The sequence below is a fragment of the Crotalus tigris genome, unplaced genomic scaffold (genome assembly GCF_016545835.1).
Source record: "Crotalus tigris isolate CLP2741 ecotype Arizona unplaced genomic scaffold, ASM1654583v1 scf7180000023830.6690815, whole genome shotgun sequence".
NCBI lineage: Eukaryota > Metazoa > Chordata > Lepidosauria > Squamata > Viperidae > Crotalus > Crotalus tigris.
Genome location: NW_024100214.1, coordinates 3,581,417 through 3,606,634, shown reverse-complemented (window position 1 = coordinate 3,606,634; position 25,218 = coordinate 3,581,417). Strand labels below are relative to the sequence as shown.

General features: G+C 40.5%; 1 protein-coding gene across 2 annotated transcripts in view; it reads right to left on the bottom strand.

Moving 5' to 3' along the window:
* Positions 1-25,218, bottom strand: part of STAT1 (signal transducer and activator of transcription 1) — a 44,934-nt gene that overhangs the window by 2,994 nt on the left and 16,722 nt on the right. For both annotated transcript variants that reach the window (XM_039321956.1, XM_039321955.1), the window contains exons 12-23: positions 23,195-23,224; positions 23,014-23,104; positions 20,776-20,814; positions 19,420-19,503; positions 16,948-17,046; positions 14,833-14,968; positions 13,679-13,728; positions 12,447-12,541; positions 6,982-7,121; positions 4,886-5,071; positions 3,228-3,300; positions 356-452 (exon numbers count right to left, since the gene is read on the bottom strand). In XM_039321956.1, the coding sequence (XP_039177890.1) occupies positions 356-452; positions 3,228-3,300; positions 4,886-5,071; positions 6,982-7,121; positions 12,447-12,541; positions 13,679-13,728; positions 14,833-14,968; positions 16,948-17,046; positions 19,420-19,503; positions 20,776-20,814; positions 23,014-23,104; positions 23,195-23,224 (1,120 nt within the window). The remainder of the gene's footprint in view (positions 1-355; positions 453-3,227; positions 3,301-4,885; positions 5,072-6,981; positions 7,122-12,446; positions 12,542-13,678; positions 13,729-14,832; positions 14,969-16,947; positions 17,047-19,419; positions 19,504-20,775; positions 20,815-23,013; positions 23,105-23,194; positions 23,225-25,218) is intronic.

The window sequence follows — 25,218 nt, the reverse complement described above, 5'->3', positions numbered from 1 at the left end:
AAAAAAAATCTCACCACTATGTTTTGCTCCAATGAGCGTTGCTGCAGCTAAGATAAGAGAAAAAGCCTTTAAGGATAAGTTAGATCACAAGTGCACTTAACATAGAAACAGGGCTGTAATTTTGACTTCAAGTGGAAGGCCCAAACTGGCAGGAAGGGACAACTGAAACAATGTACCTGCAGAATTCATCAATTGCCTTGTGGCAAGGACGACATACCTGTTATCATAGACTACTATGTTTCAAGGATAGCTACAGTGCTTCTTACGCAATTCTTTCTTGGAGATGGCAGGCTTGTTACAAAAGCAGCTTAATGCGTTGTTAGACCACAAAACAACCCGAGTGTTATTTACTCACCATCAGTTCTGCAGGAGTTACTGCTTGTACTACCTCATCGAATTCTTCCGGGGACATGGGCAGAAGGGCCTCGGGGCCAGGCAGTCTGGAAGGGTGGCTGAAGTACGGCAGAAAACAAAAACAATTATTTTTCTGATGAATTGGGACATGATCATTAGTCCTAACACAAAAGAAAATTGTCTCAGTATCACTATTTCTAGGCTTAGCCTGCTGATAACCCTCAATATTGCCTAGAAAACAATTCTCTATTCAATAATTGAGCCTTCTTGCCACACTGAAACACAATTGGCTTGCTTTTGAGCCAGCAGCCTATTCAGCCTGCTATTCTACATCAGTCCCCGAGTTCCTACTGAAATCTATTAAACTTCTCTTTGAGGAGGAGGGCAAGCACACATTCATTTCCTGCGTGAGGCAACACAGAACTTGCGTTTTAGGACTTTCACAAATAAATTCAGCAAGGAGGCAGCAAGGATAAGTACCGTCATTCCAGAGGCATCACTACTATTTTGGCCAATTCAATGTTTATTTATTTATTTTTTTAAAAAAAGGAGAGATGTTGATGTTACGTTTGTGAATATTTTATCCCCAAAGCCATCATGGACAAAACGTGCAGGTGAAGACAGCTGGATTCTAAGGTTGCTACATTTGGTATAGAAGTTCCCCTCCCTGCTAGCTTAAAAGACCCTGCAACACTGAACCTGGCCACAATTCACGGGATTGCATTATCCCAAAGGAGCTGCAAAATAAACATATTAGTTTATGATTCAATGCACTCTACAGGCACCTGTTTAGAGTTTTCTTCCTTCGCTGTCACATAGCAGAAGGTTCCTTTTTTTCTAAAACATTGCATACTGTAGATCAGACATGTCAAACTCGCGACGTCACATGACGTCGCGCAATGTATTGGGACGGTTTTGCCATTGTCATTGCCAGCAATGGGGTGGGCGCAGCTTCCAGATGATGTGTCTGGCCCGCGGGCCAGCAGTTTGACACCCCTGCTGTAGATTATTCATACAACTCCACTCCCAAATTGGAAAACTAACCGTTTCTCTCTAAACCAGTTTAAATCATATGCAAATCTGATAGATTAAATGTCCTTTTGGTTTCCTGACAGATTTAGAGAAGGTGGAATTTAAGGAACATTCTTAACTGAAATCTCTATGTCCACCTACAACCAGCAAGATCATCCAAGGAGACCTGTAAAGAGCTACATTTTTTTTCTTTCACTCCCCAAATCCAGATGTCGCACATGACGCTGAAAGAAATTATTTATTGTATACTAGTCAGAATTACTTGCAAGCCAATTGCTTTAAGGACTTTTATGATGGAAAAGCAACTTAAGCAATATTAAGATCATTACATAAAAACTGGAAAAGGTACAAATGCACTGTGTATATTTTTTTGTACATATCAATAAGCTTAAAGCCTACTTTAGGGAAATGTTTTAAAGCAGCGGTTCTCAACCTGTGGGTCATGACCCCATTTGGGGTCGAACGACCATTTCACGGGGGTCGCCAAACAATGCAGTCCACCATTTATTTTCCCCCTTAGCTGTGCTACTCCCTTTTATTCTATTGGCTTTTGAAAGCCAATAGAATAGACTCTCTTGAATAGAGTCTAATTCTATTGGCTTTCAAAAGCCAATAGGAATTGTCCAGGCTGTCTCTGCCCTGCTGAGCCCGCCAAAAGTCCCATTCTGCAAACGGTGCTGCAAGTTGTCTGCAGCGAAGGCGAGCTGTCTGGAAGTTTCCACCCCTCTCTGCTGAGCAACTACTAAAAATGTAAGTAAAAGAGGGCCAGGGGTGTGAGGTGGGAGGCCGGCGGGCGCAGGGAGGGTTGCTGGCGCGCGTGGGGCCCGGTGGGTGCCTTATCTCCCTTGGGCTGGGCCAGCTGGTGGCCCAGCTGGTGGTCGCCCTATGCCATCGCTGCCCCTTGCCATCTATGCCTCGGCTGGCGCAGGGGGCGGCACCACGCATGTGTGGCACTCCCGGGCAGGGAAAGTCCTTAACTTACGACCGGTTGGGTAGTCCTCGACTTACGACCGGTTGGGGGGTCGCGGCATTAAAAAGGTTGAGAACCACTGTTTTAAAGAATATTTGCAGGAAAGGAACAGTTTGTTTGGTTGCTGTAAAAAGGGCAATGCTAAGAGAAGCCAGGGATGATACAGCACATATGAAACATACAGCCAACAATTGAACTGGGGGAAGCAGAATAGAGTTGACGTGGGAGACTAGCATGTAGCAGTCAAGCAGGAACGGAAAGTACAAAGGAAGGCTATCTGAAAGCAACCAGCCAGCCTTTTCACTGTGAATGCTCTGCTCACCATCCTCCTCCCCTTTAAGTACCCTGACCTGGGACAACTATTTACCCATTTCAATTTCTTTTCTTCATCCTCTCCCCCAACCCACTTCTTCTCCAGTCAATAAATTATAATATTGCCATCAACTTTATCACACACTCAGACACCCCAATAAACTGAGGAAGTCTGATTTTTTTCCCAATAAAAACTCTATTAAAAACCAAGTAGGCACATTATATCATTATCCAAAATCCAAAACTTTATTTGGACATGTTATGCAAGAACAAAGAGTGGTCAAGCGGTGGTAGTGTCCTGCAAACTTGATTATTGGTGCTGGTGGTAGGGAAAGGGAGGGAGGTCCAAATCTTAGCTTCCAGAATCAGCACAGCCATGAACCAAGACCACTGTTCAGTATGCTGGTTCCCAGAGGTCACACTGAAAGTACACAACCACAGCACCTGAGCAGTCTTGGGAAGAATGCTTCTATCCTGTCACAGTGTGACACTGGCCAGAGCTAAAGATGACACCCCAGTACTTTCAAAGTGCACTTTGTTCTCTTCTTGGCAAACTCACACTTCAGATACAGAGATTAGTTCAGTTTTGATGTATCCTTTGGCTTTACCATCCACATCCATGGGTTCCGAAGCTAAAAAGAAGCACACAAAAAGTTTATTTTTGCCATCTGGAAATATCCAGACTAAGTTAATGTCTAGACCAGAACTTTTCAACTGGTAGCCCTATGAATCCTTTGATATTTCAAGGGGCCACTAGTGAAAAACATGTAACATCTGTGTGTGTGTGTGTGTGTGTGTGTACAGCACATGCCCAGGGACCCCCAGATAGTCAACATGTATTATACTGCAAATAGAGTCTTGTTGACACCAGAAAATGCACCACTTACTGTCCCATATCTATTATCAGACATGGAACCATGGGTCACTGGCAGCCTACTTGCCTGGCAGACGGAGGATGACCCTGGCAAATTGTTGATTGACAAGGGACTGTGCTGAACTCTGAGAAGTCACATTACAGCACCTCATAATAATATAACTGATTATTGAGCTGTCTTTTGGTTCTTCTTATGTGACATTCTAGAAAACCTGTATGACTTAAGCAACCCATTGGTCACCTAATACTCCTGAAAATCAGTTTCTCTGTGAATGACACTTGTTAAGAAGCTGCCCCTTGCTAGTATTGTTAATACTTATTATTGCATACAGAAGTCTGGGGTTATCAAAGGGCAATTGCCTCACTGTTTAGTTAATTTGTGGGACACATGTGGGGCATTTTTCAATAGTGAACCAAAAACATCACCTCCGCTAAATGCGATATATTTTTCCTTTATAGTATTTTCAAAAAGCAACTGCAGGGAAGAAACCACGACCTTTCATTATGCAAAGAGATTATTAAAGGATTTCTTGAAAAACCAAAACTGCATGCAACAATATTGACCGACCATCAGGAATTTGCCCAGTTTTTTATTTGGCGGAAGTTAGTCTTGGGTTGAAAGATGATATATTTGTGTGTGAATCATTGGAAGCTACTTCAGAAGGATATGGAAACTGCAGGATGCAGATTTTCCAACCTGGATAGCGAATCCATTAGTCTCAAACACTGCTGATGTTGATGTTGCATTGAAAAAATCATTCATCAAACTACAGAGCAATACAGAACCTCAAGAAAGTTTTAAACGGGACAAACATTGTGATCAACAGTGCAAGCCAAGTATGTAAGTAGCAATATTTTTCACCAGTAATGGGAACCCGGATAGGAGGGGTGTGTGTACATGAGGGGACAGCACTAGTGCAAAATGATTGAGAAATACTGGTCTAGACACCTCTCCCAACTTCTATATCAATTTAGGTAAGTGTAACAAGAAAAAAAAGAAGCTTAATAGATTAAATTCTGGTAATAAGGTAATTTATTCTCAAGGTAGACATAAGCCAAGGCCACTTTTTAAAAACGAAAACTAGCAGCAGCTTGTGTGCAATGCAATGCAGTGCTTTCAAATGAATATTTGCATATTTCATATGGCATCTATCTTATTCCTTGCCCACCCCCATGTCTAGATTCCAAAGAAGTTTTGTCAGATTCGGGGGTAGAAGCACGGAAAACTGAGATTCCTAAGGTAGTCAATGAGGGTATGCAAAAATGGAGCCACACAAGCATGCCCCTCTGGACATGAGACTATTATTCTTGTGAAAAGGCAGGTTGGAGAGACAACTACTCACACTCTTTGTGTCTGGAATAGTATTTTCCGAATGCAACATCTTTGAGAGTGCACGGATACAAATACTGCAGTGGGTTCTCAGGAAAATTCTCTGCTGCCATCACTTTGTAATTGCGAATGATATCTGGCAGGCTGACAGCAGAAAGTTCCTTTTTGGTATAGGGCTCTACAGAGTGGAAGGATGGATCTGGGGAAGATAAATGTTACAAGTTTTTTCAATATATAGTACAACCATCATATTTTTCAATAGTTTTATTTGGGGCTGGCTTTAACAGAAGTTTGGCAATGTAGATATTTATTGAAAACTTTTCCCAGAATTGGAGCAATGGAGGGGTTCCCTCCCCCCTCTACTGTATTTCCATACTATATTTCCCCTCCCCAGCATAGAAGCTGCTAGAAAGTCTGTGGATAGAGGCTGGGAAAATTATGGGATTACCGTTGTTCTCCCTAGCTCCTGATTTATACTTTATAATCTCTTTTAAATTTCTTGCAATCTATAATTTGAATCCTCTCAAGCATCTTTTCTGAAATTCTGTCAGAGAGCACTTCATCTGTGGCAGACCACTGCCATCTTGTGGCCTGTCCAAAACATTGTATTTTCTCTTTTATTTGCTATCTGTTGTATTACTGTGATCCGAGCAGCATATGATATCCTTGTGCACTGAATTGTTTGCATGTTAATACTTACAACAGAGTTTTATTTTAATTTTTTTAAAGTTGTATTTAATTTACATTCTGAGAGATGGCCAACTTCCTGGTGGAAAAGGTAGAGAAAGAGCTGAAACGTACTGAAACTCAGTGCTATAGAATTGGGGAATAACTCTATACACATTATTTCAACTTCTGCACTTTGAATTTTTAATGGCCAGAAAGGCACCACAGGATATCAATCTAATATCTTTTCTTACAAATGGGGTTCTCAATCTCCTAAATAAGATGCATCTAGAAGATAAGTGGCAGTACCAAGAACAACGAAGTTGGTACTTTAATGCAGGAGGTCAGGCCAGTGTGAAGACCATGAGGACATCTGACAAAGAAGCTCCGAGATCTTCAACCCTCCACCCTCTGGGCCTCAGCATTTTACTGCAATCTCAAACATTTACTTGAACATATATTTGTGCAATTCAGGCAACCATGAATTGAAAATAATTTTGAATTTATGCAGTTTTACATGCACAAGCATACGTTAAGGACTGCATTTTGGATTGTTACAGATTTTCCTCCTATACAATATTCTATTAGGGAAGTCTCAGGGCCTAATAGTATTCTCATTCAAATGACATGATTAATTAAATCGCTCTGTGGATTTTAATTTGCTACTTTTCCTCTGGTAGTTTTACTTCTATTCTTGCTTCAGTAAAGGTGGTCCTTGCTACTTTTTTTTTTTTTTAACTGAATCCACTATCTTCTGTTGAAGGGCGCCTGGAACTCAAATTGTCATGGTGACATGTGAAACATTTTGTTGATCTGAAAGCTGCTTTTGAATGCCCTACCTGGCACTATCCCACCAGAAAGGGGCACAGCAGGACCAGAAAAACAAGGCTGGGCTCTCCTAGTGCTCCTGCCCTTCTTGTTGGCACAAAGAAGGGCAGGACAGACAGCCTGCCTGCCTGAATTGTTGGAAGAAAGTTGAGCTCTTGACATGGTTTCTGCCAGTCATTCTAGAAAGAGCTCACAGGCCTCTGGCCTGACTCAATACTTGATTGATTTTTTATCTCTGAATAAATACATAAGAGAGAGATGAAGGGAGAGGGAGAAAGATGTAATACACCAAATTTTGTTATCTCTAATTTTATAGAAAGAAAAATGATATTCATCAACCTTGAGTAGATAAAGGGAATGCTATTGCATTACTCCCCTATACTGTAGAACATGAGATTTTAATAAACGAGAGCAAGTGGATTCATGTTCCATAGAACTGTGGAAATTAATAGGGATTTAACGTACTGGGAGAAACCAGGCCTGAGCCTGTTAAACTGTGATTTTTTTTCCAAGTCGGGAGACAAAGATTCCCTTTCTAAAGTACAAAAGCTCCCAGCATAAAGGGAATTGGCAGGCTCCTCACAATACAAGGCCTTTTCTCCAAGTTTTGCTTACCATTTGCTGGTCCTTCCACCCAGGTGAAAGTGATCGCTCCTTCTCGACTACTTTCACTGAACCGCAAAAGAAACGTCCCAGTCTCCATTTCCTTCAGCAGGATGCGTTCTTGCTCCTTGCTGACAAAGCCCATGATGTGCCTGTAACACGGGGAAGAAGATTCATCTCAAGCAAGGCCTCCTTGTTTTTAAGCGCAGAACTAGGATCTTCCAGAGTCTTTCTGCTGAAAGGAGGAAGTGGGTGTTTAAATATTCAAGGACTGTTACCTGAATGACCCCACTGGCAGAAAGGAGCATTGTTCCCTATGCCAGTCCTCGTCCCTGAGGAAAAAACCGGCCCCAGCACCATAAAGCTATGAGAAAGCCACTCCCATCCCCCCCCATGTACACGAAAGATTTTGATTCTGGAGGGAAAACAGAAGAATTCCAGCAAGGGAACTACAAATAGTCCTTGACTTACAACAGATCACTTAGTGACTATTTAAAATTACAATGGTACTGAAAAAAGCGACTTATGACCATTTTTTACCCTTATTACGGTTGCAGCAATCCCCATGGGCATGGTGATTTACGTTCATAGGCTTGACAACTGATTCACCTTTATGACAGTTGCACCATCCTGGGATCAATGTGACTCCCTTTTGCAACCTTCTGACAAGTAAAGTCAATGGGGAAGCCAGATTCATTTGACAACCGTGTTACTAATTTAACAACTGAGGTGATTCACTTAATTCCTGGGGCAAGAAAAGTCATAAAATGGGTCCAAGCTTGTTGGAATATTCATGAATAGGAAGAGTCATGTGGTAACTCAGTCAGCCAATGGGAAGAAAGTGCTACTGAGTCTGTGCAAAAGAGTATTGAGTTAGGAGCTGGATTTCCAGTCTCAAGTTTTGTCTCTGGTCTGTCTCTGTAAGAAGACTTCATTAAGCTATGTTGCTGTAAAGAAGAATGGTATTGTAAATATTTTCATATAAATATAAAGTTATTTGAATCAGCTAAATGCAGTCAACTGTGACAGCTTCTGATTTAATTTTCACCAATAGAGAAATTAAAATTCTCTAACAGGTTATGGGTCCAGAGCTTACTAAGGACTGCATTGTAATTTAAAGCTGGAAGAAACTGCCTATGTTTAGAACAAGGCAGAATTAGCAGAATGGCTGCAATGGAATTTAAGGAAAGCTGTGTGCCTCATTTGGGCCAAAAGAATTACATTGTGTGGGCGGCAAAAATGGAATGTTTGCTGAAAGCAAAAGAGCAGTGGTATATTGTTGAAAATCCACCACAAGTATTTACAGCTGCAGATCAGAAAAGCCATGATCAAGCTATGACTTATCTCATCTTGAATTTAGATGATCAATTTCTAAATGTTGCAAATTTAAAGACTGCAAAGGAGATTTGATTGAAATTGAGAGCTGTGCACGTGAATGTTTCTGCATGCAATATAGTGCAATTGTCAAGAAAACTTTACAGGGCCTGTTTGCAACCAGGTAAATCTGTAGAACAGCATTTAAATAAAATGCAAAGTTTATTTTTGGACTTAGAACAACGTGGAATTAAATTCCCTGAGTCCCAGAAGGTTTTATTGGTGTTGAACAGTTTAGATAAAACCTGGGACACAGTTTCTGCAATATTTGAATGCAAAGAAGAGCAAGACTTAAAGTTTGAGGCTTTAAAGCAGCAGTTCTCAACCTTTGGGTCGCGACCCCATTTGGGGTCGAACGACCATTTTACGGGAGCTGCCAAACAATGCGATCTGCCATTTTTTCCCCTCAGGGGGCAGCGGTGCCATACATGCGTGCTGCGCGTGGGGGGGGGCTGCGCATGCACGCTGCGCATGGGGTGGCGCCCATGCATGCCGCCGCGCATGGGCAGCCCCGTGCATGCATGCCGTGCATGGGGAGGCGCCACGCATACGCACCATGCATGGGGGCGCTGCGCATACAAACCACGCATGGGGGAGGCGCCGCACATGGGAGTGGCGCTGCGCATGCGCGCTGCGCATGGGGGTGGCACCTGCGCATGCCACCACACATGTGGCGGCCCCCGTGCATGCATGCTACGCATGGGGGCGCCGTGCATATGCACTGCGCATGGGGCGCCGTGCATACGCACCGCACATGGGGAGGCGCCGCGCATGGGGGCACCGCACATGCGCGGTGCTCCTTATGATCGGGGGTCGCCATATAAAAAGGTTGAGAACCACTGCTTTAAAGGAAAAACGCCATTTTAAAAGCAGCCACGAGGAGAAATGCCTGAGGAGGGGGTCCAGACTGCAAGTCTCCAGACCCGGACCAAATTGCAACAAAAGAGAGATTTTGCAAGCAGAGAGCTTTGCAAGGAAAGAGTTGCTACATTTGTGGAGCGAAGACACATTTGCAAAAAAAAAAAACTGTTTGCAAAGGAACAATTTGCAGCAAAGGACATTTGTGCATGCAAAAAGGACTGCTTTGCAAAAGGAACATTTTGGTGTTGCAAAAGTTTGCAATAGCAACAACAGAGACAAGTGGCTAATTGATAGTGGGGCAAGTCAAACAATTGTTAATGACTCTGAATTATTTTGCAGGTTTGTTCCAGTAGCACAAGAAGCTGTGGCTTTGGCAAATGGCCAGAAAGCAAAAGTAATTGGAAGAGGCAATGTAAAAATTCCATATTTGGAATCAAAGTTTACCAATGTGCTTTGTGTACCTGAGATGGAACATAATTTGTTAAGTGTGTCTAATTTAGACAAACAAGGTTTTGAGGTCATTTTTGTAAATGGGAAATGTCTCATCAAAAGAAATGGGAATATTTGTGCAAAAGGCATAAAGGAAGATAATCTATATGTATTGCAGGGACAAAAAGTTCAATGTTCCCATATATTTAAGAATGTTGCAGAGCATGATTCATGTGTTCATCTTCTGCATAGAAGACTTGGCCATGCAAGCTTTAAAGTTTTGCAGCAAATGCAAGATTTTGCAGAAGGGCTAAATTTGAAGGGATGCAAAACATATTTGGACTGTGCAGTATGCAAAGCATCAAAGTCAAAGGCATTCCCAGTTAGTAAATGTAGCATAAGACAAACAAAAAGAGTTCTAGAGCTGGTCCATGCAGATCTGGTGGGACCTATGCAAGCCAGTTTGGGAGGAGCAAAATATGCCCTGGTAATTGTTGATGATTATAGCAGGTATTCATTTTGCTATTTGCTTAGAGCAAAGACAGAGGTGCTACAACAATTCAAACAGTGGGTAAGTTTTGTAGAGAGAAGGTACAGACAACAAGTGTGTCAGTTGCAAACTGACAGAGGTACTGAATTTATGTCAACTAAATTCCAACAATGGTTGGGGCAGTTGGGGATAAGACACAGACGTACAAATCCTTACACAGCAGCAGAGAACGGTGTAGCTGAAAGAAGGAATGGTGTTTTGCAAACAATGAAAGATTCATTATTGGAGGCTTCTGGTATGAGCAGGTCATATTGGGGAGAAGCCATATTGACTGCCAATTATATAGTTAACAGGCTGTGGAGTTCCTCCATTAATAACACTCCATATGCCATTCTATATGGGACATTTGAGAATTTTTGGAAGTACTGCATGGGTACATATTCCAAAAGTAATCAGAAGAAAGGGACAGCAAAAGGCAAGAAAGCTCAGGTTTGTGGGCTAAGAGCCAGGGTCAAAAGGATATTGCTTTAGCGATGGAAGTAAAAGAATTATAATTTCAAGGTCTGCTAATTTTGCAGAACCAAATTGGGACAGAATTAATGCAAATTCTGGGCATGTCTCACTTAATGACGGCGATCTGTTTAGTGACAATAATTCATCTAATGATGAAAAAATCATTATTGAAGATGTCCACGTTCGGGGAGGAGAGGCTGAACAAGACGTGAAGCCAGAAAGACTTGAGACACAGGAGCAGTTAATACCACGTAGGTCAGAGCGATGTAACAAAGGAATTCCGCCTGACAGGTATTCTGCCAGCAAGGTAAAGGTTTGCAATGTGTGGTATGAGCCAAGAAGGTATAAAGAGGTGTTGGCATTACCAAAAGGTGAACAAGAAAGATGAAAGGAGGCCATGGATAAAGAGATGAAATCCATGGGAGACCATGAAGTATTTAAATCAGTGACTTTGCCACAGGGAACCAAAGCTGTGGGTTGTAAGTGGGTATATAAGAAAAAGGAATTGCCAAATAATGATGTACAGTATAAGACTAAGTTAGTGGCACAAGGTTTTTCACAATTAATGTATTAAGTCAATAGATCTGATGTCTCTTCCTGTCATGAAGGGAGGAGTGTTGGAATATTCATGAACAGGAAGAGTCATGGGGTAACTCAGTCAGCCAATGGGAAGAAAGTGCTACTGAGTCTGTGCAAAAGAGTATTGAGTTAGGAGCTGGATTTCCAGTCTCAAGGTTTATCTCTAGTCTGTCTCTTTAAGAAGTCTTTGTTAAGCTATGTTGCTATAAAGAAGAATGGTATTGTAAATATTTTCATATAAAGTTATTTGAATCAGCTAAATGCAATCAACTGTGACAGCTTCTGATTTAATTTTCACCAATAGAGAAATTAAAATTCTCTAACAAAGCTCACTTAACAAATGTCTCACTTAGCAACGTAAGTTTTGGACTCAATTGTGGTCGCAAGTTGAGGACTTCCCTGTAACAGTTCTACTTTCATTCTAACTAAAGTCGCTACTGGGAATTCTGCCAAGATTAATGCTCGGTAATTTACTTTTCCTTCAGGCAGCTGCCTACATCTTGACAATTTTATGCTCCACCATTAAAAAAGCATTTGGCCCCATTTGTGGGTTTCGTGATAGAGAAAGATTGCTGTTAACCTCATTAAAAAATGGTCTTTTAGACTTTGCAGAAATCTACAAGCGCTCTTAAAAAAAATGGAAAAACACTATAATGGTGACAATAACTTGATAATCCATCCCAGATTAGTCTGAAACTCCCATATTGTTTTTCTTCTTAAGCCTTTTTACATGCAGCAGGGATAGGGAACAATGCTCCCTTCTTAAGCGCTATCAGAGCATAACACAATGAAACTCCACGGGTTCCAAGTAGAATCAAACTCATATAGAAGAACCTGGTTAAGTTGCCATAAGCAAGGAAGTTTCTTTTAGGGCAAAGAAAGCAGAAGGAACATTCATTCCTTTTCCTTGCAACAGCGTTGCCTACACTCTCCAAATCTGCTTTGCAGCCTCAAATCTGAAGAAGAGATTTTCAAAGCTAATGGGGGGTATGGTGAAGATTAAAAAAAGTTAAGGAAATCACATCGAGCAAGCAGAAAAAGAATTCCGTTCACACAGTACTACAGGATTCTTCCTTTTACGGTTTTTAAAATGAATAGGGCCCAAGTGGGTCACTTTGTCTGCACTGCTGAATGTAAATATTGCTAGACTTCAATATGCCCTGAAGCTCAACTGAAATCATTCCAGACTCATCTGGTTTTCTATTTGGACCCCCGAGGAAAAGATGCTTACCCGTCATTCCAGAGGTGGAGCAAGTGTTTCCTAATCAGTTCAAGGATCCCTTCAATCCACAGCCAGAAGGGAAAGTTTTTATCGTTCACGTTTTCCTGAAATCAAGAGAGACAAAAAGCTTGGGGTGGTAAAAGTTACCCACCGATCTAGCATATCTCGTTTTTAATTTCCACTTCTTGTCACTTCCTTGGTGTTTTCACATTTGCCCGCTTATTTTCCTGAATATTTGAAATGGGGGGAGGGTCCCAAATTATTAGAATGGATAAATTACAGCTTCAAGGCTTCCATTATCCCATAATTCATTTCCTTCCATCTTTCAAACCCTGTTCCCTAGAATGAATCACAGACTGTGGAGTTCTTGATGGGTTTTTGGTTGGTTTTTTTTTTTCCAGACTTTTTGTTACTCGCCTAGATCAGGGGTTCTCAACCTTGGCAACTTTAAGACTTGTGGACTTCAACTTCCAGAATTGTTCCAGAGTTGAAGTCCACAAGTCTTAAAGTTGCCAAGGTTGAGAACCCCTGGCCTAGATAATTCATCTTCAGTGAATTGACCTCCCCAAAACACTGAGTGCATGTAAGAGCTAAAAGCTTTCTTACCCTTTGTTTGCAGTTTGCAAGAGACACTTCCTATGCAAGCTTTCTTTCTCCTGAGAAAGTCCCCAAACATTACAGGCTTTCTTGACATGTCATGGGAAGCATCTATTTGCCACATTGGAGGTCCAGCGGGACACCAGCTTCTCTTCCAGGTATAGTCTTCCATGGCAAGCAACCACTAATGTGGAAGACAATTCAGTAGTCCCCATGGAAGCGCTGGGAAACCGGTGCTCCTCCAGATAGTGTTTATATGGATGCTTGTAAGGACTGTTAGTTGTGGTAGGAGTTCTTCCAATTCCAGCTCTGTTCTTTTGCCATCCATTAATTTGTTCCAAAGTCAGTGTCCTAATTCTTGCCATAACACTAAACCATAATGGATGGGTTTCTACATCACATGAAACTATACTACTGCATACATAAATTGGAGCAGTCTATGACCGTGTCTCTACATTGATGGAATATAACCGTTCCAAACTATTCAAGACCAACATTTTTGTTCTTACCCCAGGTATGATTCAGCCAGAACCAAGAATAATTCAGATGCATTCTTTTAGAGTAGGAAGAAATCCAATGAGCAGTACTTTATATTAAAGTTACATTAAACTCCATAACATTAGCTGAAGAACAGCAACTCATACCTTGCAGAATCGTGCCCATGAAATCAGGCCATCTGGAGTACATCCATTTGCTAAAACAAACAAACAAACAAACAAACCCCAAGACATTTCCATCAGGTCACTTTGACATTTATGCATTTACACTATACCAACGTAGAATGCGATGCTGCGATTAAATCACATGCAAAAATTGTATTCTGAATTTTAAGTACCGTATATGCTGGCATACAAGGCGACCGGTGTATAAGACGACCCCCGTCTTTATAGCCGGGCCGCATTCCTAGAACGTCGTCTTATACGCCGGAAACTACCAGTATTTCCGGCGTATAAGACGACTTGGCGTATAAGACGACCGTCTTTGGTGCCGATTTCAGCGCTCGCGGAAGTCGCCTTATACGCCGGCATTTACGGTATAACCATCTAGAAAAGGTTTGAGGAACATACGGCTTAAGGACTGCTTTCCTCAACTTGTCCCCATCCAAATGTGCTGGATGACCAAATACCCAAAAGGTATAAGAAGTCTGTTCAATTATTAGTGCAATGTTCACTATTGACTGTGAAGGATGTATGGGAAATGATTTTGAAATTTAGGTTTCGTAAATGTGGAATCCTCACTTCAGCATTTCCTTGGCTTGTGCACTTTGTTTTGTTATTATCCTGAGAGGAGGTCTACACATTCTCCATCCGAAAAAAATAAAAATAAAAATTAAAACCACATGGTTAAGAAGCAGGGGAGAGCTAAAACCTCTCATCACCATATATCCTCTTCGCTATATAGCCAAGAGATTCTACTACTGAAATTATTTTCATCTTTTTCATTTTGATCGTTTAATCGCTCAAAAATTTGTGCAGAATGCAAGAACCTTGTTTCTTACACATTACAAAATGGACAAAAGATGAGAGGCTAACTCAGGGATAGGCAACCTTGGCTCTTTTATGACTCGTGGACTTCAACTCCCATGCTCAGGAATTCTGGGAGTTGAAGTCCACGAGTCATAAAAGAGCCAAGGTTGCCTACCCCTGGGCTAACTGAAAGATAGGTGGAGGCAGCAGGAATAATCAAGGACTAGCTATAAAACCAGAGGCAGAGTGAAGATTCAGAGGGCTTCTGGAAGTGATGATTTGAGTTCTGCACAGTTTTTCACACTCTACAGAGAATTAATAATGCCACTTACGAAGCAACTTCTCCCCGATCATGTTCAGCTGATCTGTACTGAGTCCCCTTTTTGTGACAGAAGAAAACTGCCAGCTCAGCACTTCAGAAAGTTGTGACCATCTTGCACATGGCGGATTAAGGAAGAAGGACAAATTCTAAAATGGAAGCAGATTAGGATATGTATAGTAAATATCCCCCACCTTTCTTTCAAGGAGCTCAGGTAGCATCTCCACTTTCCTGCACTTCTGTGAGGTGGCAGTTGACAGATTATCTACTGACTTTATGCTCCGTAAGTAAACTTTTTTGGCAGCTGTGTCTGGGCCCAAGAATGGCTTGTCCCACCTCCTTACCCATAACCCTCCAGAAGCAACTTTTTAGGAATGTCTTCTGGAAAGACTATTACTCACTTGAATATGGCACCTTTAACAGCTGCTGTTAGGTTTTATGTTTGTAATATGTTTTAAAACTAAACTGAACTGACCAGACCTGACTGAAGACTAAGCTGGATATAAAGGCTTTAAAGGAATAACAAATAAATGGGGACAAGCTGAACGTCACTCAATGAGCTTCAGGACTGAGATGGGATCTGAATCTACATCAGCACAGTCGTACTCTGAAATTCTGTGAGACATTCCCAACTGACAATCTCCAAAGTCTCCGATTTTTAACTTCCATCATTTGAAAAAAAAAACAATAGACAAGTGAAGGGCAATCTAATTACCATACAGTGGTGTTTGCAATTGGCTGAGGTATGACGTCTAAGTAGGAAGCCTTGCCACCCAAAATGCAAGCACTCAGATGCTACAAAGAGCACTGTTAACCTGACCCCCCCCCCAAAAAAAATCTAGGATTGCATAAAAAACCAAGGGAAATGTTGACCACTCAGTAAATCTACACCAGGGATCCCCAACCCTGGAGCTGTGGCCTGAAACTGGGTCATACAAGTGGGGGACAAGCCGGTGAGTGCACAAACCTCCATTTATGCAAGCAGAAAGCATGCCTGCCATTTGTGCAGAACCATCCCTTCTCCCTCCACCACCGGTCCGCAGAGCTGGAAAGGTTGGATGGGGACCGCTGGTCTAAACCAGTGGTTCTCAACCTGTGGGTCGGGACCCCATTTGGGGTCGAACGACCATTTCACGGGGGTCGCCAAACAACGCAGTCCGCCATTTTTTCCCCTTTTCCTTAGCTGTGCTACTCCCTTTTATAGACTCTCTTGAATAGAGTCTAATTCTATTGGCTTTCAAAAGCCAATAGGAATTGTCCAGGCTGTCTCTGCCCTGCTGAGCCCGCCAAAAGTCCCATTCTGCAAACGGTGCTGCATCAGTTGAGTAGTCCTCAACTTACGACCGGTTGAGTAGTCCTCGACTTACAACCGATTGGGGGTCGCGGCATTAAAAAAGTTGAGAACCACTGGTCTAAACCAACCCATGATGCCAAAGCAAGCAGTATTAACAAGCCTAAAACCAGACACTAACCAGACACTAACACTCAGTAATCAGACAGTTGTGTTTTATTTGTAGAAGAAGAAAAAATCAGTAGAAATTTCTATACTTCCTTGTACGCAATTTCAAAATCAGAAAACTCCGCTCTTATTAAACAATATCAAAGATTGGAAGGTTCCTGTATTCATTTTACCTAAAAACAAAACAAAAAACACCCGGGATATTTTGGCTTTCCCCCCCAAAAAACTGTAATATTTTAGAATATTCCAAATTTTGGAAATATAAATGATTTGGTAGGAATAGGCATCCTCTTCCAGGAAACAACCATTTTTACCTATATAATTATAAATCAAGACATTTGTCAGTATCTCCTCAAAATGCCATATAAACATCAATTTTGTAATAATCAGATGAATGTAATAAGCCATATTTTTTGCTGAACAGAAAAAAGCAATAGTGCACCTATTTGATCTGATTAGAGAATGTATATTTTCCTATCAAAGATGAAACCATTTTTATGATATAAAATGCTTCCAGTGCAATCTTATATACAATGTCATAAATTCCCTTATGTTCAACAAGACTAAATTCCCTGAAAAAGCGTTTATGACGGAGGCTTTAAAGGGAGCCAGCCTGAATGCAGTGATTCTTAGCAATTTCAATCTTAGAAAACTTGTTTCTTAAGTTACCTTCGGTTCGTTTATCAGCATATTGTACCATAAAATAGAAGCCCATCCACTTGGTAATTGGCTGACATTTGAGATCACAACAATTGGAAGGGAAAGGGTCTGGAAAGGAAAAATTGCAGAGACAAGTTAAGTAAATATTCATAAATGGTGAATTCTATCTAAAAGCAGAAAAAATGCTAGGTTCACATATTGTATCACACGGTCATGGCTTTTTAAATAGTTTTGAATAAGCTAGGGGTGCAAAACCACTTTATAACTAAAGTAAACTGTGAATTCAGCCAAAGCTTCAATCCAACCTTCTCCAAATATTAGGCTTTTAATTCCATCCTTCACTGCCAGACAGAGAAGAGGAGAATTATGGTTCTAAACCAACAGAATTGAATGACATAAGTTTGACATCAGACTGAAAACCACCCAACATACAACAGTGTCATTTCATCATCAGAGCAATTCGGGATTTAAACAAAAGAGATTTGCATCATCCAAAAATCTGAGCAGCAGCTACAAAGAATAGAGTAATGAAATAATGAAAACTAATTAGGAGGTCACAGTGAACACCTTTAGTCTAGCCCCAAAGAAGAAACAGAGTTTTGGGCTTTAGCTCTAAAACATCCTACACCAATCAATCCACTAAGCCAGGCTGTCAACTTTGAAAATTAGTGTGGCTCATTTTCCTACTCATTTTCAGTTGACACATAAACGAAACAGCTTTTCTTCTGTGGGAACCAAGGCTGGGCATTTCATGAAAAAACTCGCCAAGATGTATTGGGGAACGTAGTAGCTTGCATAGATTTAGGGATGGGATTTCTTAACTTTGTATTGGGGATTGTTATGTGTCTATTCAGACTTGGTTTCACTTTTGATGAGCTGACACTTTGTAACTAATAAACATGTTCTTTGAGGAACTTGTAAGCCTCGGAGTTCTGCTTTATTTGTCTCTGTCTGTCGAAACCAAGACACAAGCAAGGACAATCTGACTTTAGGTGTAAGTCTGCTTTAACCACTAAGGACCCATTTTTCCTAAATCACCATGCCAAACTTTTCTTGATTTTACTTAAGACTTATATCAGCATCATATAATACAGCAACAAGGACTGTACGTTAGCGAAGCAGCGATTGCAGCCACTATTACTTCAGTTTCCATTTATTAATTGAATGAAATGGATAATGGATGAAAACAACCAAATGAACAAAGAGTAACCATCTAATTGCTTCTAACCATCTAATTGCTAATATGGCATCATCTCACAAACATAATTATTAATTAATTGGCACCAATTACATTAAGAAGTTTGACACAATAACTCATTCTGTCATTTGTATAACACTGACATACACACCATAATACAACAGCTTTCATAATATTGTATCCAATGGTACACAGCAGCAAACATTTTGGTGCTTTTTATATCAATGAATATACACTGTGCAATTCCCAATGTTTACAGGCAACATCAAGGGGGAAAGGAATAAAAATTTTTAGACTATCTTTATGCAGAGGACTGTTTAGTAATGACCTATAAAGCCCTACATGGCATGGGGCCAGGTCAGATGAGGACTATCTATCCTCAGTTACATCTACCTCTCCCATCAAGTCCAACAGAAGAGACATGTTTATGGGTCCTGTCTAATAAGGAATGTTATTGGACAGGATCTGAGAGGATAGCCTTTTCTGCCATGGTGCTCGCCCTCTGATGTTAGATCAGCCCCATCCTATTGGACTTTGGAAGAGTCTGATGATGGGTTTCCTATGTCTGACTAGGGATTTGATAGTGAAATGCAGCCCATAAAATGGTTATAACATTGTTTTTAAGATGCATTGCCCTCTCCTGTAGATTATGTTATGTTTTAATGGTTTTTAGAATAGAATTCCTGATTGGACACACAAGGAATTTGTCTCCAGGACATAAACTCTCAGTGCACATACAGACAACAGAGTGATAAGTCATAGATCATAAATCATCAGATACAAACAATTGATAAATAATAATATGCCAATAGGAGAAGGCAGTAGGAAAGATGAGAGATGAGAAAGGTGAGAAGATGAGAAAGACGGCAATTTTAATCAAATTAAAAATTATTTCAGTTGTTTTGTTCATTTGCATTTTTACTGTATGAGCCTGCTCACAGACAAAAATGTGAGATGGGCAAATGAATAAATCAACAAACCCGTGGCCCTAAAGCCTGCACCTTGAGTTTTGCAGTCCTTGGAAACCCTTAAGACTGTTGAAAATTGGTAGCACAGAGCTTCCTGGTATTTTGAGCTGAGAAACTAATAAACATTGTTAATAATCCTAGAACAGTTGTATTAGAGATGTGTCACCTACAAGTGAAATGACCACCCTTAGTGATCTTCAAGCTTCCTTCAAATGTTAAGTGTGGCCCTTGGCCACCAAAAGATTACCCACTTATGCTTCTGAAATGAAGTTATTGATCTGCTACTCTATGACTTAATTTTTTTAATCTACTTACTTCCAATTCAATTGCAAGGCCGTTCTGTTCCAATTTTGTCTCAAAACAGAGGGAATGGAGTTCTTCAGTTACAATGAGAGGACCCTTAAAAATAAGAGAAGAACTTTAGCTTAAATGTACTTAACTAATTTTAGCTATTTGACAGCCTTATATTTTATTTTAATATTGCAGCACATTTATAAAATAGCTTATCTATAAAAAGAGAAAAAATGCAATCCCAACTGAAATTAAGTTCAGAAATTAAACAACCCCTTCTAAACTATTAAAGCAGCATTTATCATCTGGAACCTTAGAAAGAAGAATGAAACTTATTAAGAGGGAACCTGGGCTAATAAATTGACTTTTAGGGCTTTCTTTAGGGCAGTGGTTCTCAACTTTTCTAATGCTGTGACCCCATAATACAGTTCCCCATGTTGTGGTGACCCCCAACCACTTATACATCACCGGGTGCCAGGGGCGTGGCCAAAGAAAAGGGGGAAAAAATGGCGGACAGCCTTGTTTGGCGACCCCGTGAAATGGTCATTCGACCCCAAATGGGGTCCAGACCCACAGGTTGAGAACCACTGCTTTAGGTGCTAGCTCTGACAGCACCAATTCAGTTTCCAATAACAAGGCATTCTATCATCTATAGGGGTCAACTAATTAGTTACTTTGTTAAAATTTATTAGCTATGGGGTCATTACAAGGACAATCCCTTTCATTTGATGTATGTATCAAAGAAAGTGAGAAAGAACTACCTTGATCCTAAAAGTGTAAGCAGCTTGCTACTAATGCAAGGTGCTCTTAAAGAAATTTGAATGATTTTTAAAATGGGATAAAAAGGAATCCCAATTCCAAACTGACTAAGAATTTATATCTACATTAAATAGCCCAAATCTTGGGTTTGCCTTAATTCAGATGAGAATTCCACCTATCTATGCCATCTGGAGTATTAAAATTTTGCATCTTGTTCCTGAGATGGACCTCAGAATTCCTGTGAAATCTCACTGGGGATCTCTCCTGTTCTAACTTACTTGCATGTTCAAAACCAAAAGATTAAATCCTTATTCTGCATTGGGGTCTCCAAGCTTGGCAACTTTTAAGATTTGTAGACTTCAGTTCTTAGAATTCTCCAGCCATTATGGCTGGCTGAGAAATTGGGAGTTGAAGTCCACAAGTCTTAAAGTTGCAATTTGGAGACCCTTGTTCTACGACGTGAAAGGTTGAAAAGCAAGAACCTGTGAATCTGTTGCTATTACACAATTAGTGATGCAGTTATTGGCTTTTGTTTCTGCAGCATAGAAATCTAAAACACAGAATTCTGATTTAGGAGTTTTTAAATACATTCACTGAAGTGCTAAGGCATATTTTCCTTACCTCATTAGTTCTTGAAACATTCTTTTGCTCTTTTAATTGCTACAAAAGAAGAGAATTTGGTTAAACCACATACCACTCAAGCTTTTGACGTATGGTTCAAAAGCTTCCTATTCAGTGTAGCCCCTTTCACTATCTTTCATATATTATGGCTCCATTTCTTCACACAGGAGCATCCCACACAAAACCATTCCAACTATATAGGCAACTTTTAACAATTCCCCTTCAATCCCACCAGCCTGAGATTCACCAAGAGGTTTCTAACAGGAAGCTAAATTACAGATGATCTTATTGATTATTGGTATTATAAAAGTGTATTGTGGAGATTTTGATTTTCAAACCATTTAAACTGCAGAAAGAAGAATGTGAAGTATCGTGACAGTAACTCTCATTCTTACTATTTGAACTGGCAGATATTAGTGAATTGGATTCTTTTCAAAAAGATTGCACTTCATCTCAAAGGATAAATATGTTCCACCCTGGTGGTGCTGGATCTGGGTTAAAGACCATCTCCTGAAAGTTTAGATCATGCCTGGCTGCTGTGTATTTTTATTTTATTTTTTTATATTATTTATGTTGTGTTTTATTGTAAGCTGCCTCAAGTCACATAAAAGTGAGATGGGCAGCTATATAAATTAAATAAATGGGCTGTCACACATGAGACATGAATTATGCACGGCAGCTAAAAAGACTACAGGAGCGTTTAACTAGAAGTTAGTATCTCAGCTATCCCTTTTGCTTATAAATATTAGACCTGCTGAGTATTTTTAAAGTCATGATATAGAAAATCTGAGCAATTTGATTATCTGTGCACAGACTGCAATAATATATCTTTATAACCTTTTGGTTTTACTTCAACCTATCTCTAAACTACAACAGATTTGTAAATTATCAAAAAGAATGAAAGACGCTTTCATTTAGAGCAGTGGTTCTCAACCTTTCTAATGCCGCGACCCCATAATACAGTTCCCCATGTTGTGGTGACCCCCAACCATTTATACATCACCGGGTGCCAGGGGCGTGGCCAAAGAAAAGGGGAAAAAATGGCGGACAGCCTTGTTTGGCGACCCCCATGAAATGGTCGTTCGACCCCAAATGGGGTCCCGACCCACAGGTTGAGAACCACTGATTTAGAGAATGATTTAAAGATAAATACTATGCATTTCAGACCCCAGGTAATACATGTTCCCAAAGGTTTGACAGACTACTGAAAAAAAAATCTGTGAATGTGCCCAATAACTGATAAATTGCTAAGAGAATCATGTTATGACATTTTTTAATCTAATGCAGTAGTTTACAACTGATTACTTTAAAAAGTAAAACATCTACTATAATGATACTAGTACTACTGCAGATTATAATACAAGAGTGGATGTGATTCAACAAACAATGAATGTTGAACCAAATTAATCCCCATTTATTAGATCTCTATTCAAGGAAGCGGAATTCAATTCTAAAGTGTTCGCTCTGGGTCTAATTCTACAAAATGGTAAAAAGCATAAAGATTAAAGCGGGACGAAAGGAAGAATGACAAAAGTGCAGAGAGAACTTGAATCTTTGAGTCCACTCAAAGAAGGATGAGCTGTTATTTCTTTTCAAAGTTGTATGAGACAGAGCGAAACCCAAATCTTAATAGCAATAGCACTCAGACTTATATACCATTTCATAGTGCTTTACTGCCCTCTCTAAGCAGTTTACAGAGTCAGCATCTTGCCCCCAACAGTCTAGGCCCTCATTTTACCGACCTTGGAAGGATGGAAGGTTGAGTCAACCTTGAACCAATGAGAATCGAACTGCTGGCAGTCAGCAGAATTAGACTGCAATGTGCATTCTAACCACTGCACCACCACGGCTCTTAATTATGAACGTCTCGCCCATGTCCTCATGAATGAAAAGCATGGTCAGAGAACCATCTGTAGTATAAATTGACAACCTTGTCTCAATCAGGAATCACTAGGATAAAGTGCTCTTTCAACTGGAGTTGGCTGTTTTAGTGGAGTACATGGCAGGGGTGTTATTTTTCTTATTACGTTTTTTTTTTATTTCTTGTTGCCATTTCTCTCTAGATTTGTATTATTACTCTGCTCAGTGCTACCCAGAGTTTACAGATTGGGACAGGCTTCAACAAGTTTAAATAGCTTTAAAAACAAGCAATACTTAAGTGCAAAAAAAGATACCTAGCAAGGAGACAAAACCACTTCAGCATTATCAAACCACACACAAATACCACAAACACCTCACCAGATGTCTAAATTCTGCTGATAGGCTCCCATTCGACTCTTCCATATTCATTACTTTGGTATTTGTTCCCAAGATGTTAAATTTTCTAAATCTATAAACAAGAACAATAAAAACAAATGACACAACCTTCTTTGATATTTAACAAAAAATGCAAGAACAGGCACAAACTGACTGAACATACCCTTTCACTGTGAGTTTCTCGCTGACATCTCTGCAAAAGAAAAAAAAAAGTCAGTTTACGAGTGACAATCTTTCTATGGGGGATTTCACAATTATACCACAGCATTCTCCCCAAATTGTTCCATTAAACTGCTTGTCAAGTTATCTCTATGTAATCTGGAAACATTTCCACTTTTTTTGTTTCACACTCAGCTGCTCAGATTAAGGACACTGTGAAATCTGCAGTTTTACAGTTTTCTGTAAGCTTGTTCATGCATCATTCTCACTTAAAAGCCTGCTGTGAAGTTGGAGCCTCTTTCACTTCTACAAGGGTCATTTTTGAAGCATTTGATGTCTAATACCGAGTGTGGTTACTTTTAAATAAATTAATGAATTGCTATTAATGCAAATCACTGACTGGCCCATTATGTATTTATATATTCTCCAAACTGGAATGGACTTATTCCAAGTGATTCTGTCCTTCCTGAAGATGGAATGGGGCAACTTGCTGCGGGATAACTCACCATGGCCAACGCACCATGGGACAACTCGTTACAAAGCAATTCAATTAGTTACAATAATTTTAAAATTATATCATCTTTTTTTCATTCACATTTCATTTCGTCTCTTCTTTGGCATCCTTTCTTTAATGATTCTATTCTACCGTATATGCTAGGGTATAAGGCGACTTCCGCAAGCACTAAAATCAGCGCCAAAGACGGGGGTCGTCTTATACGCCGAGTCTTATACGCCGGAAATACTGGTAGTTTCCGGCATATAAGACGACATTCTAGGAATGCGACTCTGTGCCAAAGACAGGGGTCGTCTTATACGCCGGGTCGCCTAATACGGCGGCATATACGGTACTATTTCTTTGATATTAGTGTAACGAGTTGTCCCATGGTGAATTGGCCACGCGGCGAGTTGGCTGCAAGTTGACTGTGGTGAATTGGTCGCTGTGAGTTGGCCACAGTGAGTTGTTGTAGACCCCTTGAAGAAGCTCGAGAGCTTCCTTAAGATCCCAGCATTGCAAGGTCGAATAGGTATGGGTCAGAGAACAGAGTGCTCTGTGGGTTCAACATGATGGCACTTGTTGCCCCGAGTACAGTCTTGATATCCCAGAAAACCTGAAGACTGTTTTCAAGACGGCTTTAAATTTGAGATGAGGGACTGGGTAGCCAGTTTTCGCTATGATATGCTGGTTTGAGAGAGTGGAGTTTTCATTCTGAGATTGCTCATGACATCACTGTTAAGCGCCCGAAATCAACTGATTGTAATTTCTTTCGCCAAATAAATCATCATAGCAAAACTAACACATGAAGTACAAGTAGTCCCGCTTACCAATGGTCATTGGGATCAGGAACTCTGCCATTAGGCAACACATTAAGGTACAACCTCACGTGACCGGGCCAACGTGCAACAGCAGTCCCAGTTGCTGCAGTTAGGCAAATTCTGCACAGCTGCAGCATCCCTTGTCATGGGATCACCACTTGTGACTCTTTCCCCATTGACTTTGCTTGTCAGACGTCGACAAGGAAGATTGCAAATGGTCATTATGGATTTGCAAGACGCTGCATTGGCTGCAAGTACGAGGACTGGCCATATGTACCCCTCATTCAATGTCATTATAACTTTGAACAACTGCTGAATGAGTGGATGTTAACAAGAACTACTTGCAGCTTGTGAATAAGTATATTTTGACAGGTGAAGTAGAAGTGAGAGCTAGGACCTCTGTTTCAACCCTCTTCACTTATTCTGGGTTGCCTTTTTTGCTCCTTAGCTCACTGCAATCAGAATGAAAGCAGCAGGGTCTGTAGTTATGACTGTTACACTGATGAGTGAAATACTATTTCCGCTATGGTTTCCAAGCATAGGTAAATGCATGTTTCTTCAAAGTAATGGGCTCATGGTACCATAGTTGTCTGTCAGCAGCAAAGGAAGTGCTTTTTGAGCTGCTCAGCAATGCCCTGAGAGTTAATAGAGTAATAGATCCTTCCTAAATGGATGTGTTTAAACAGAGGCTGGGGGACCACCTCTCAAGGATGC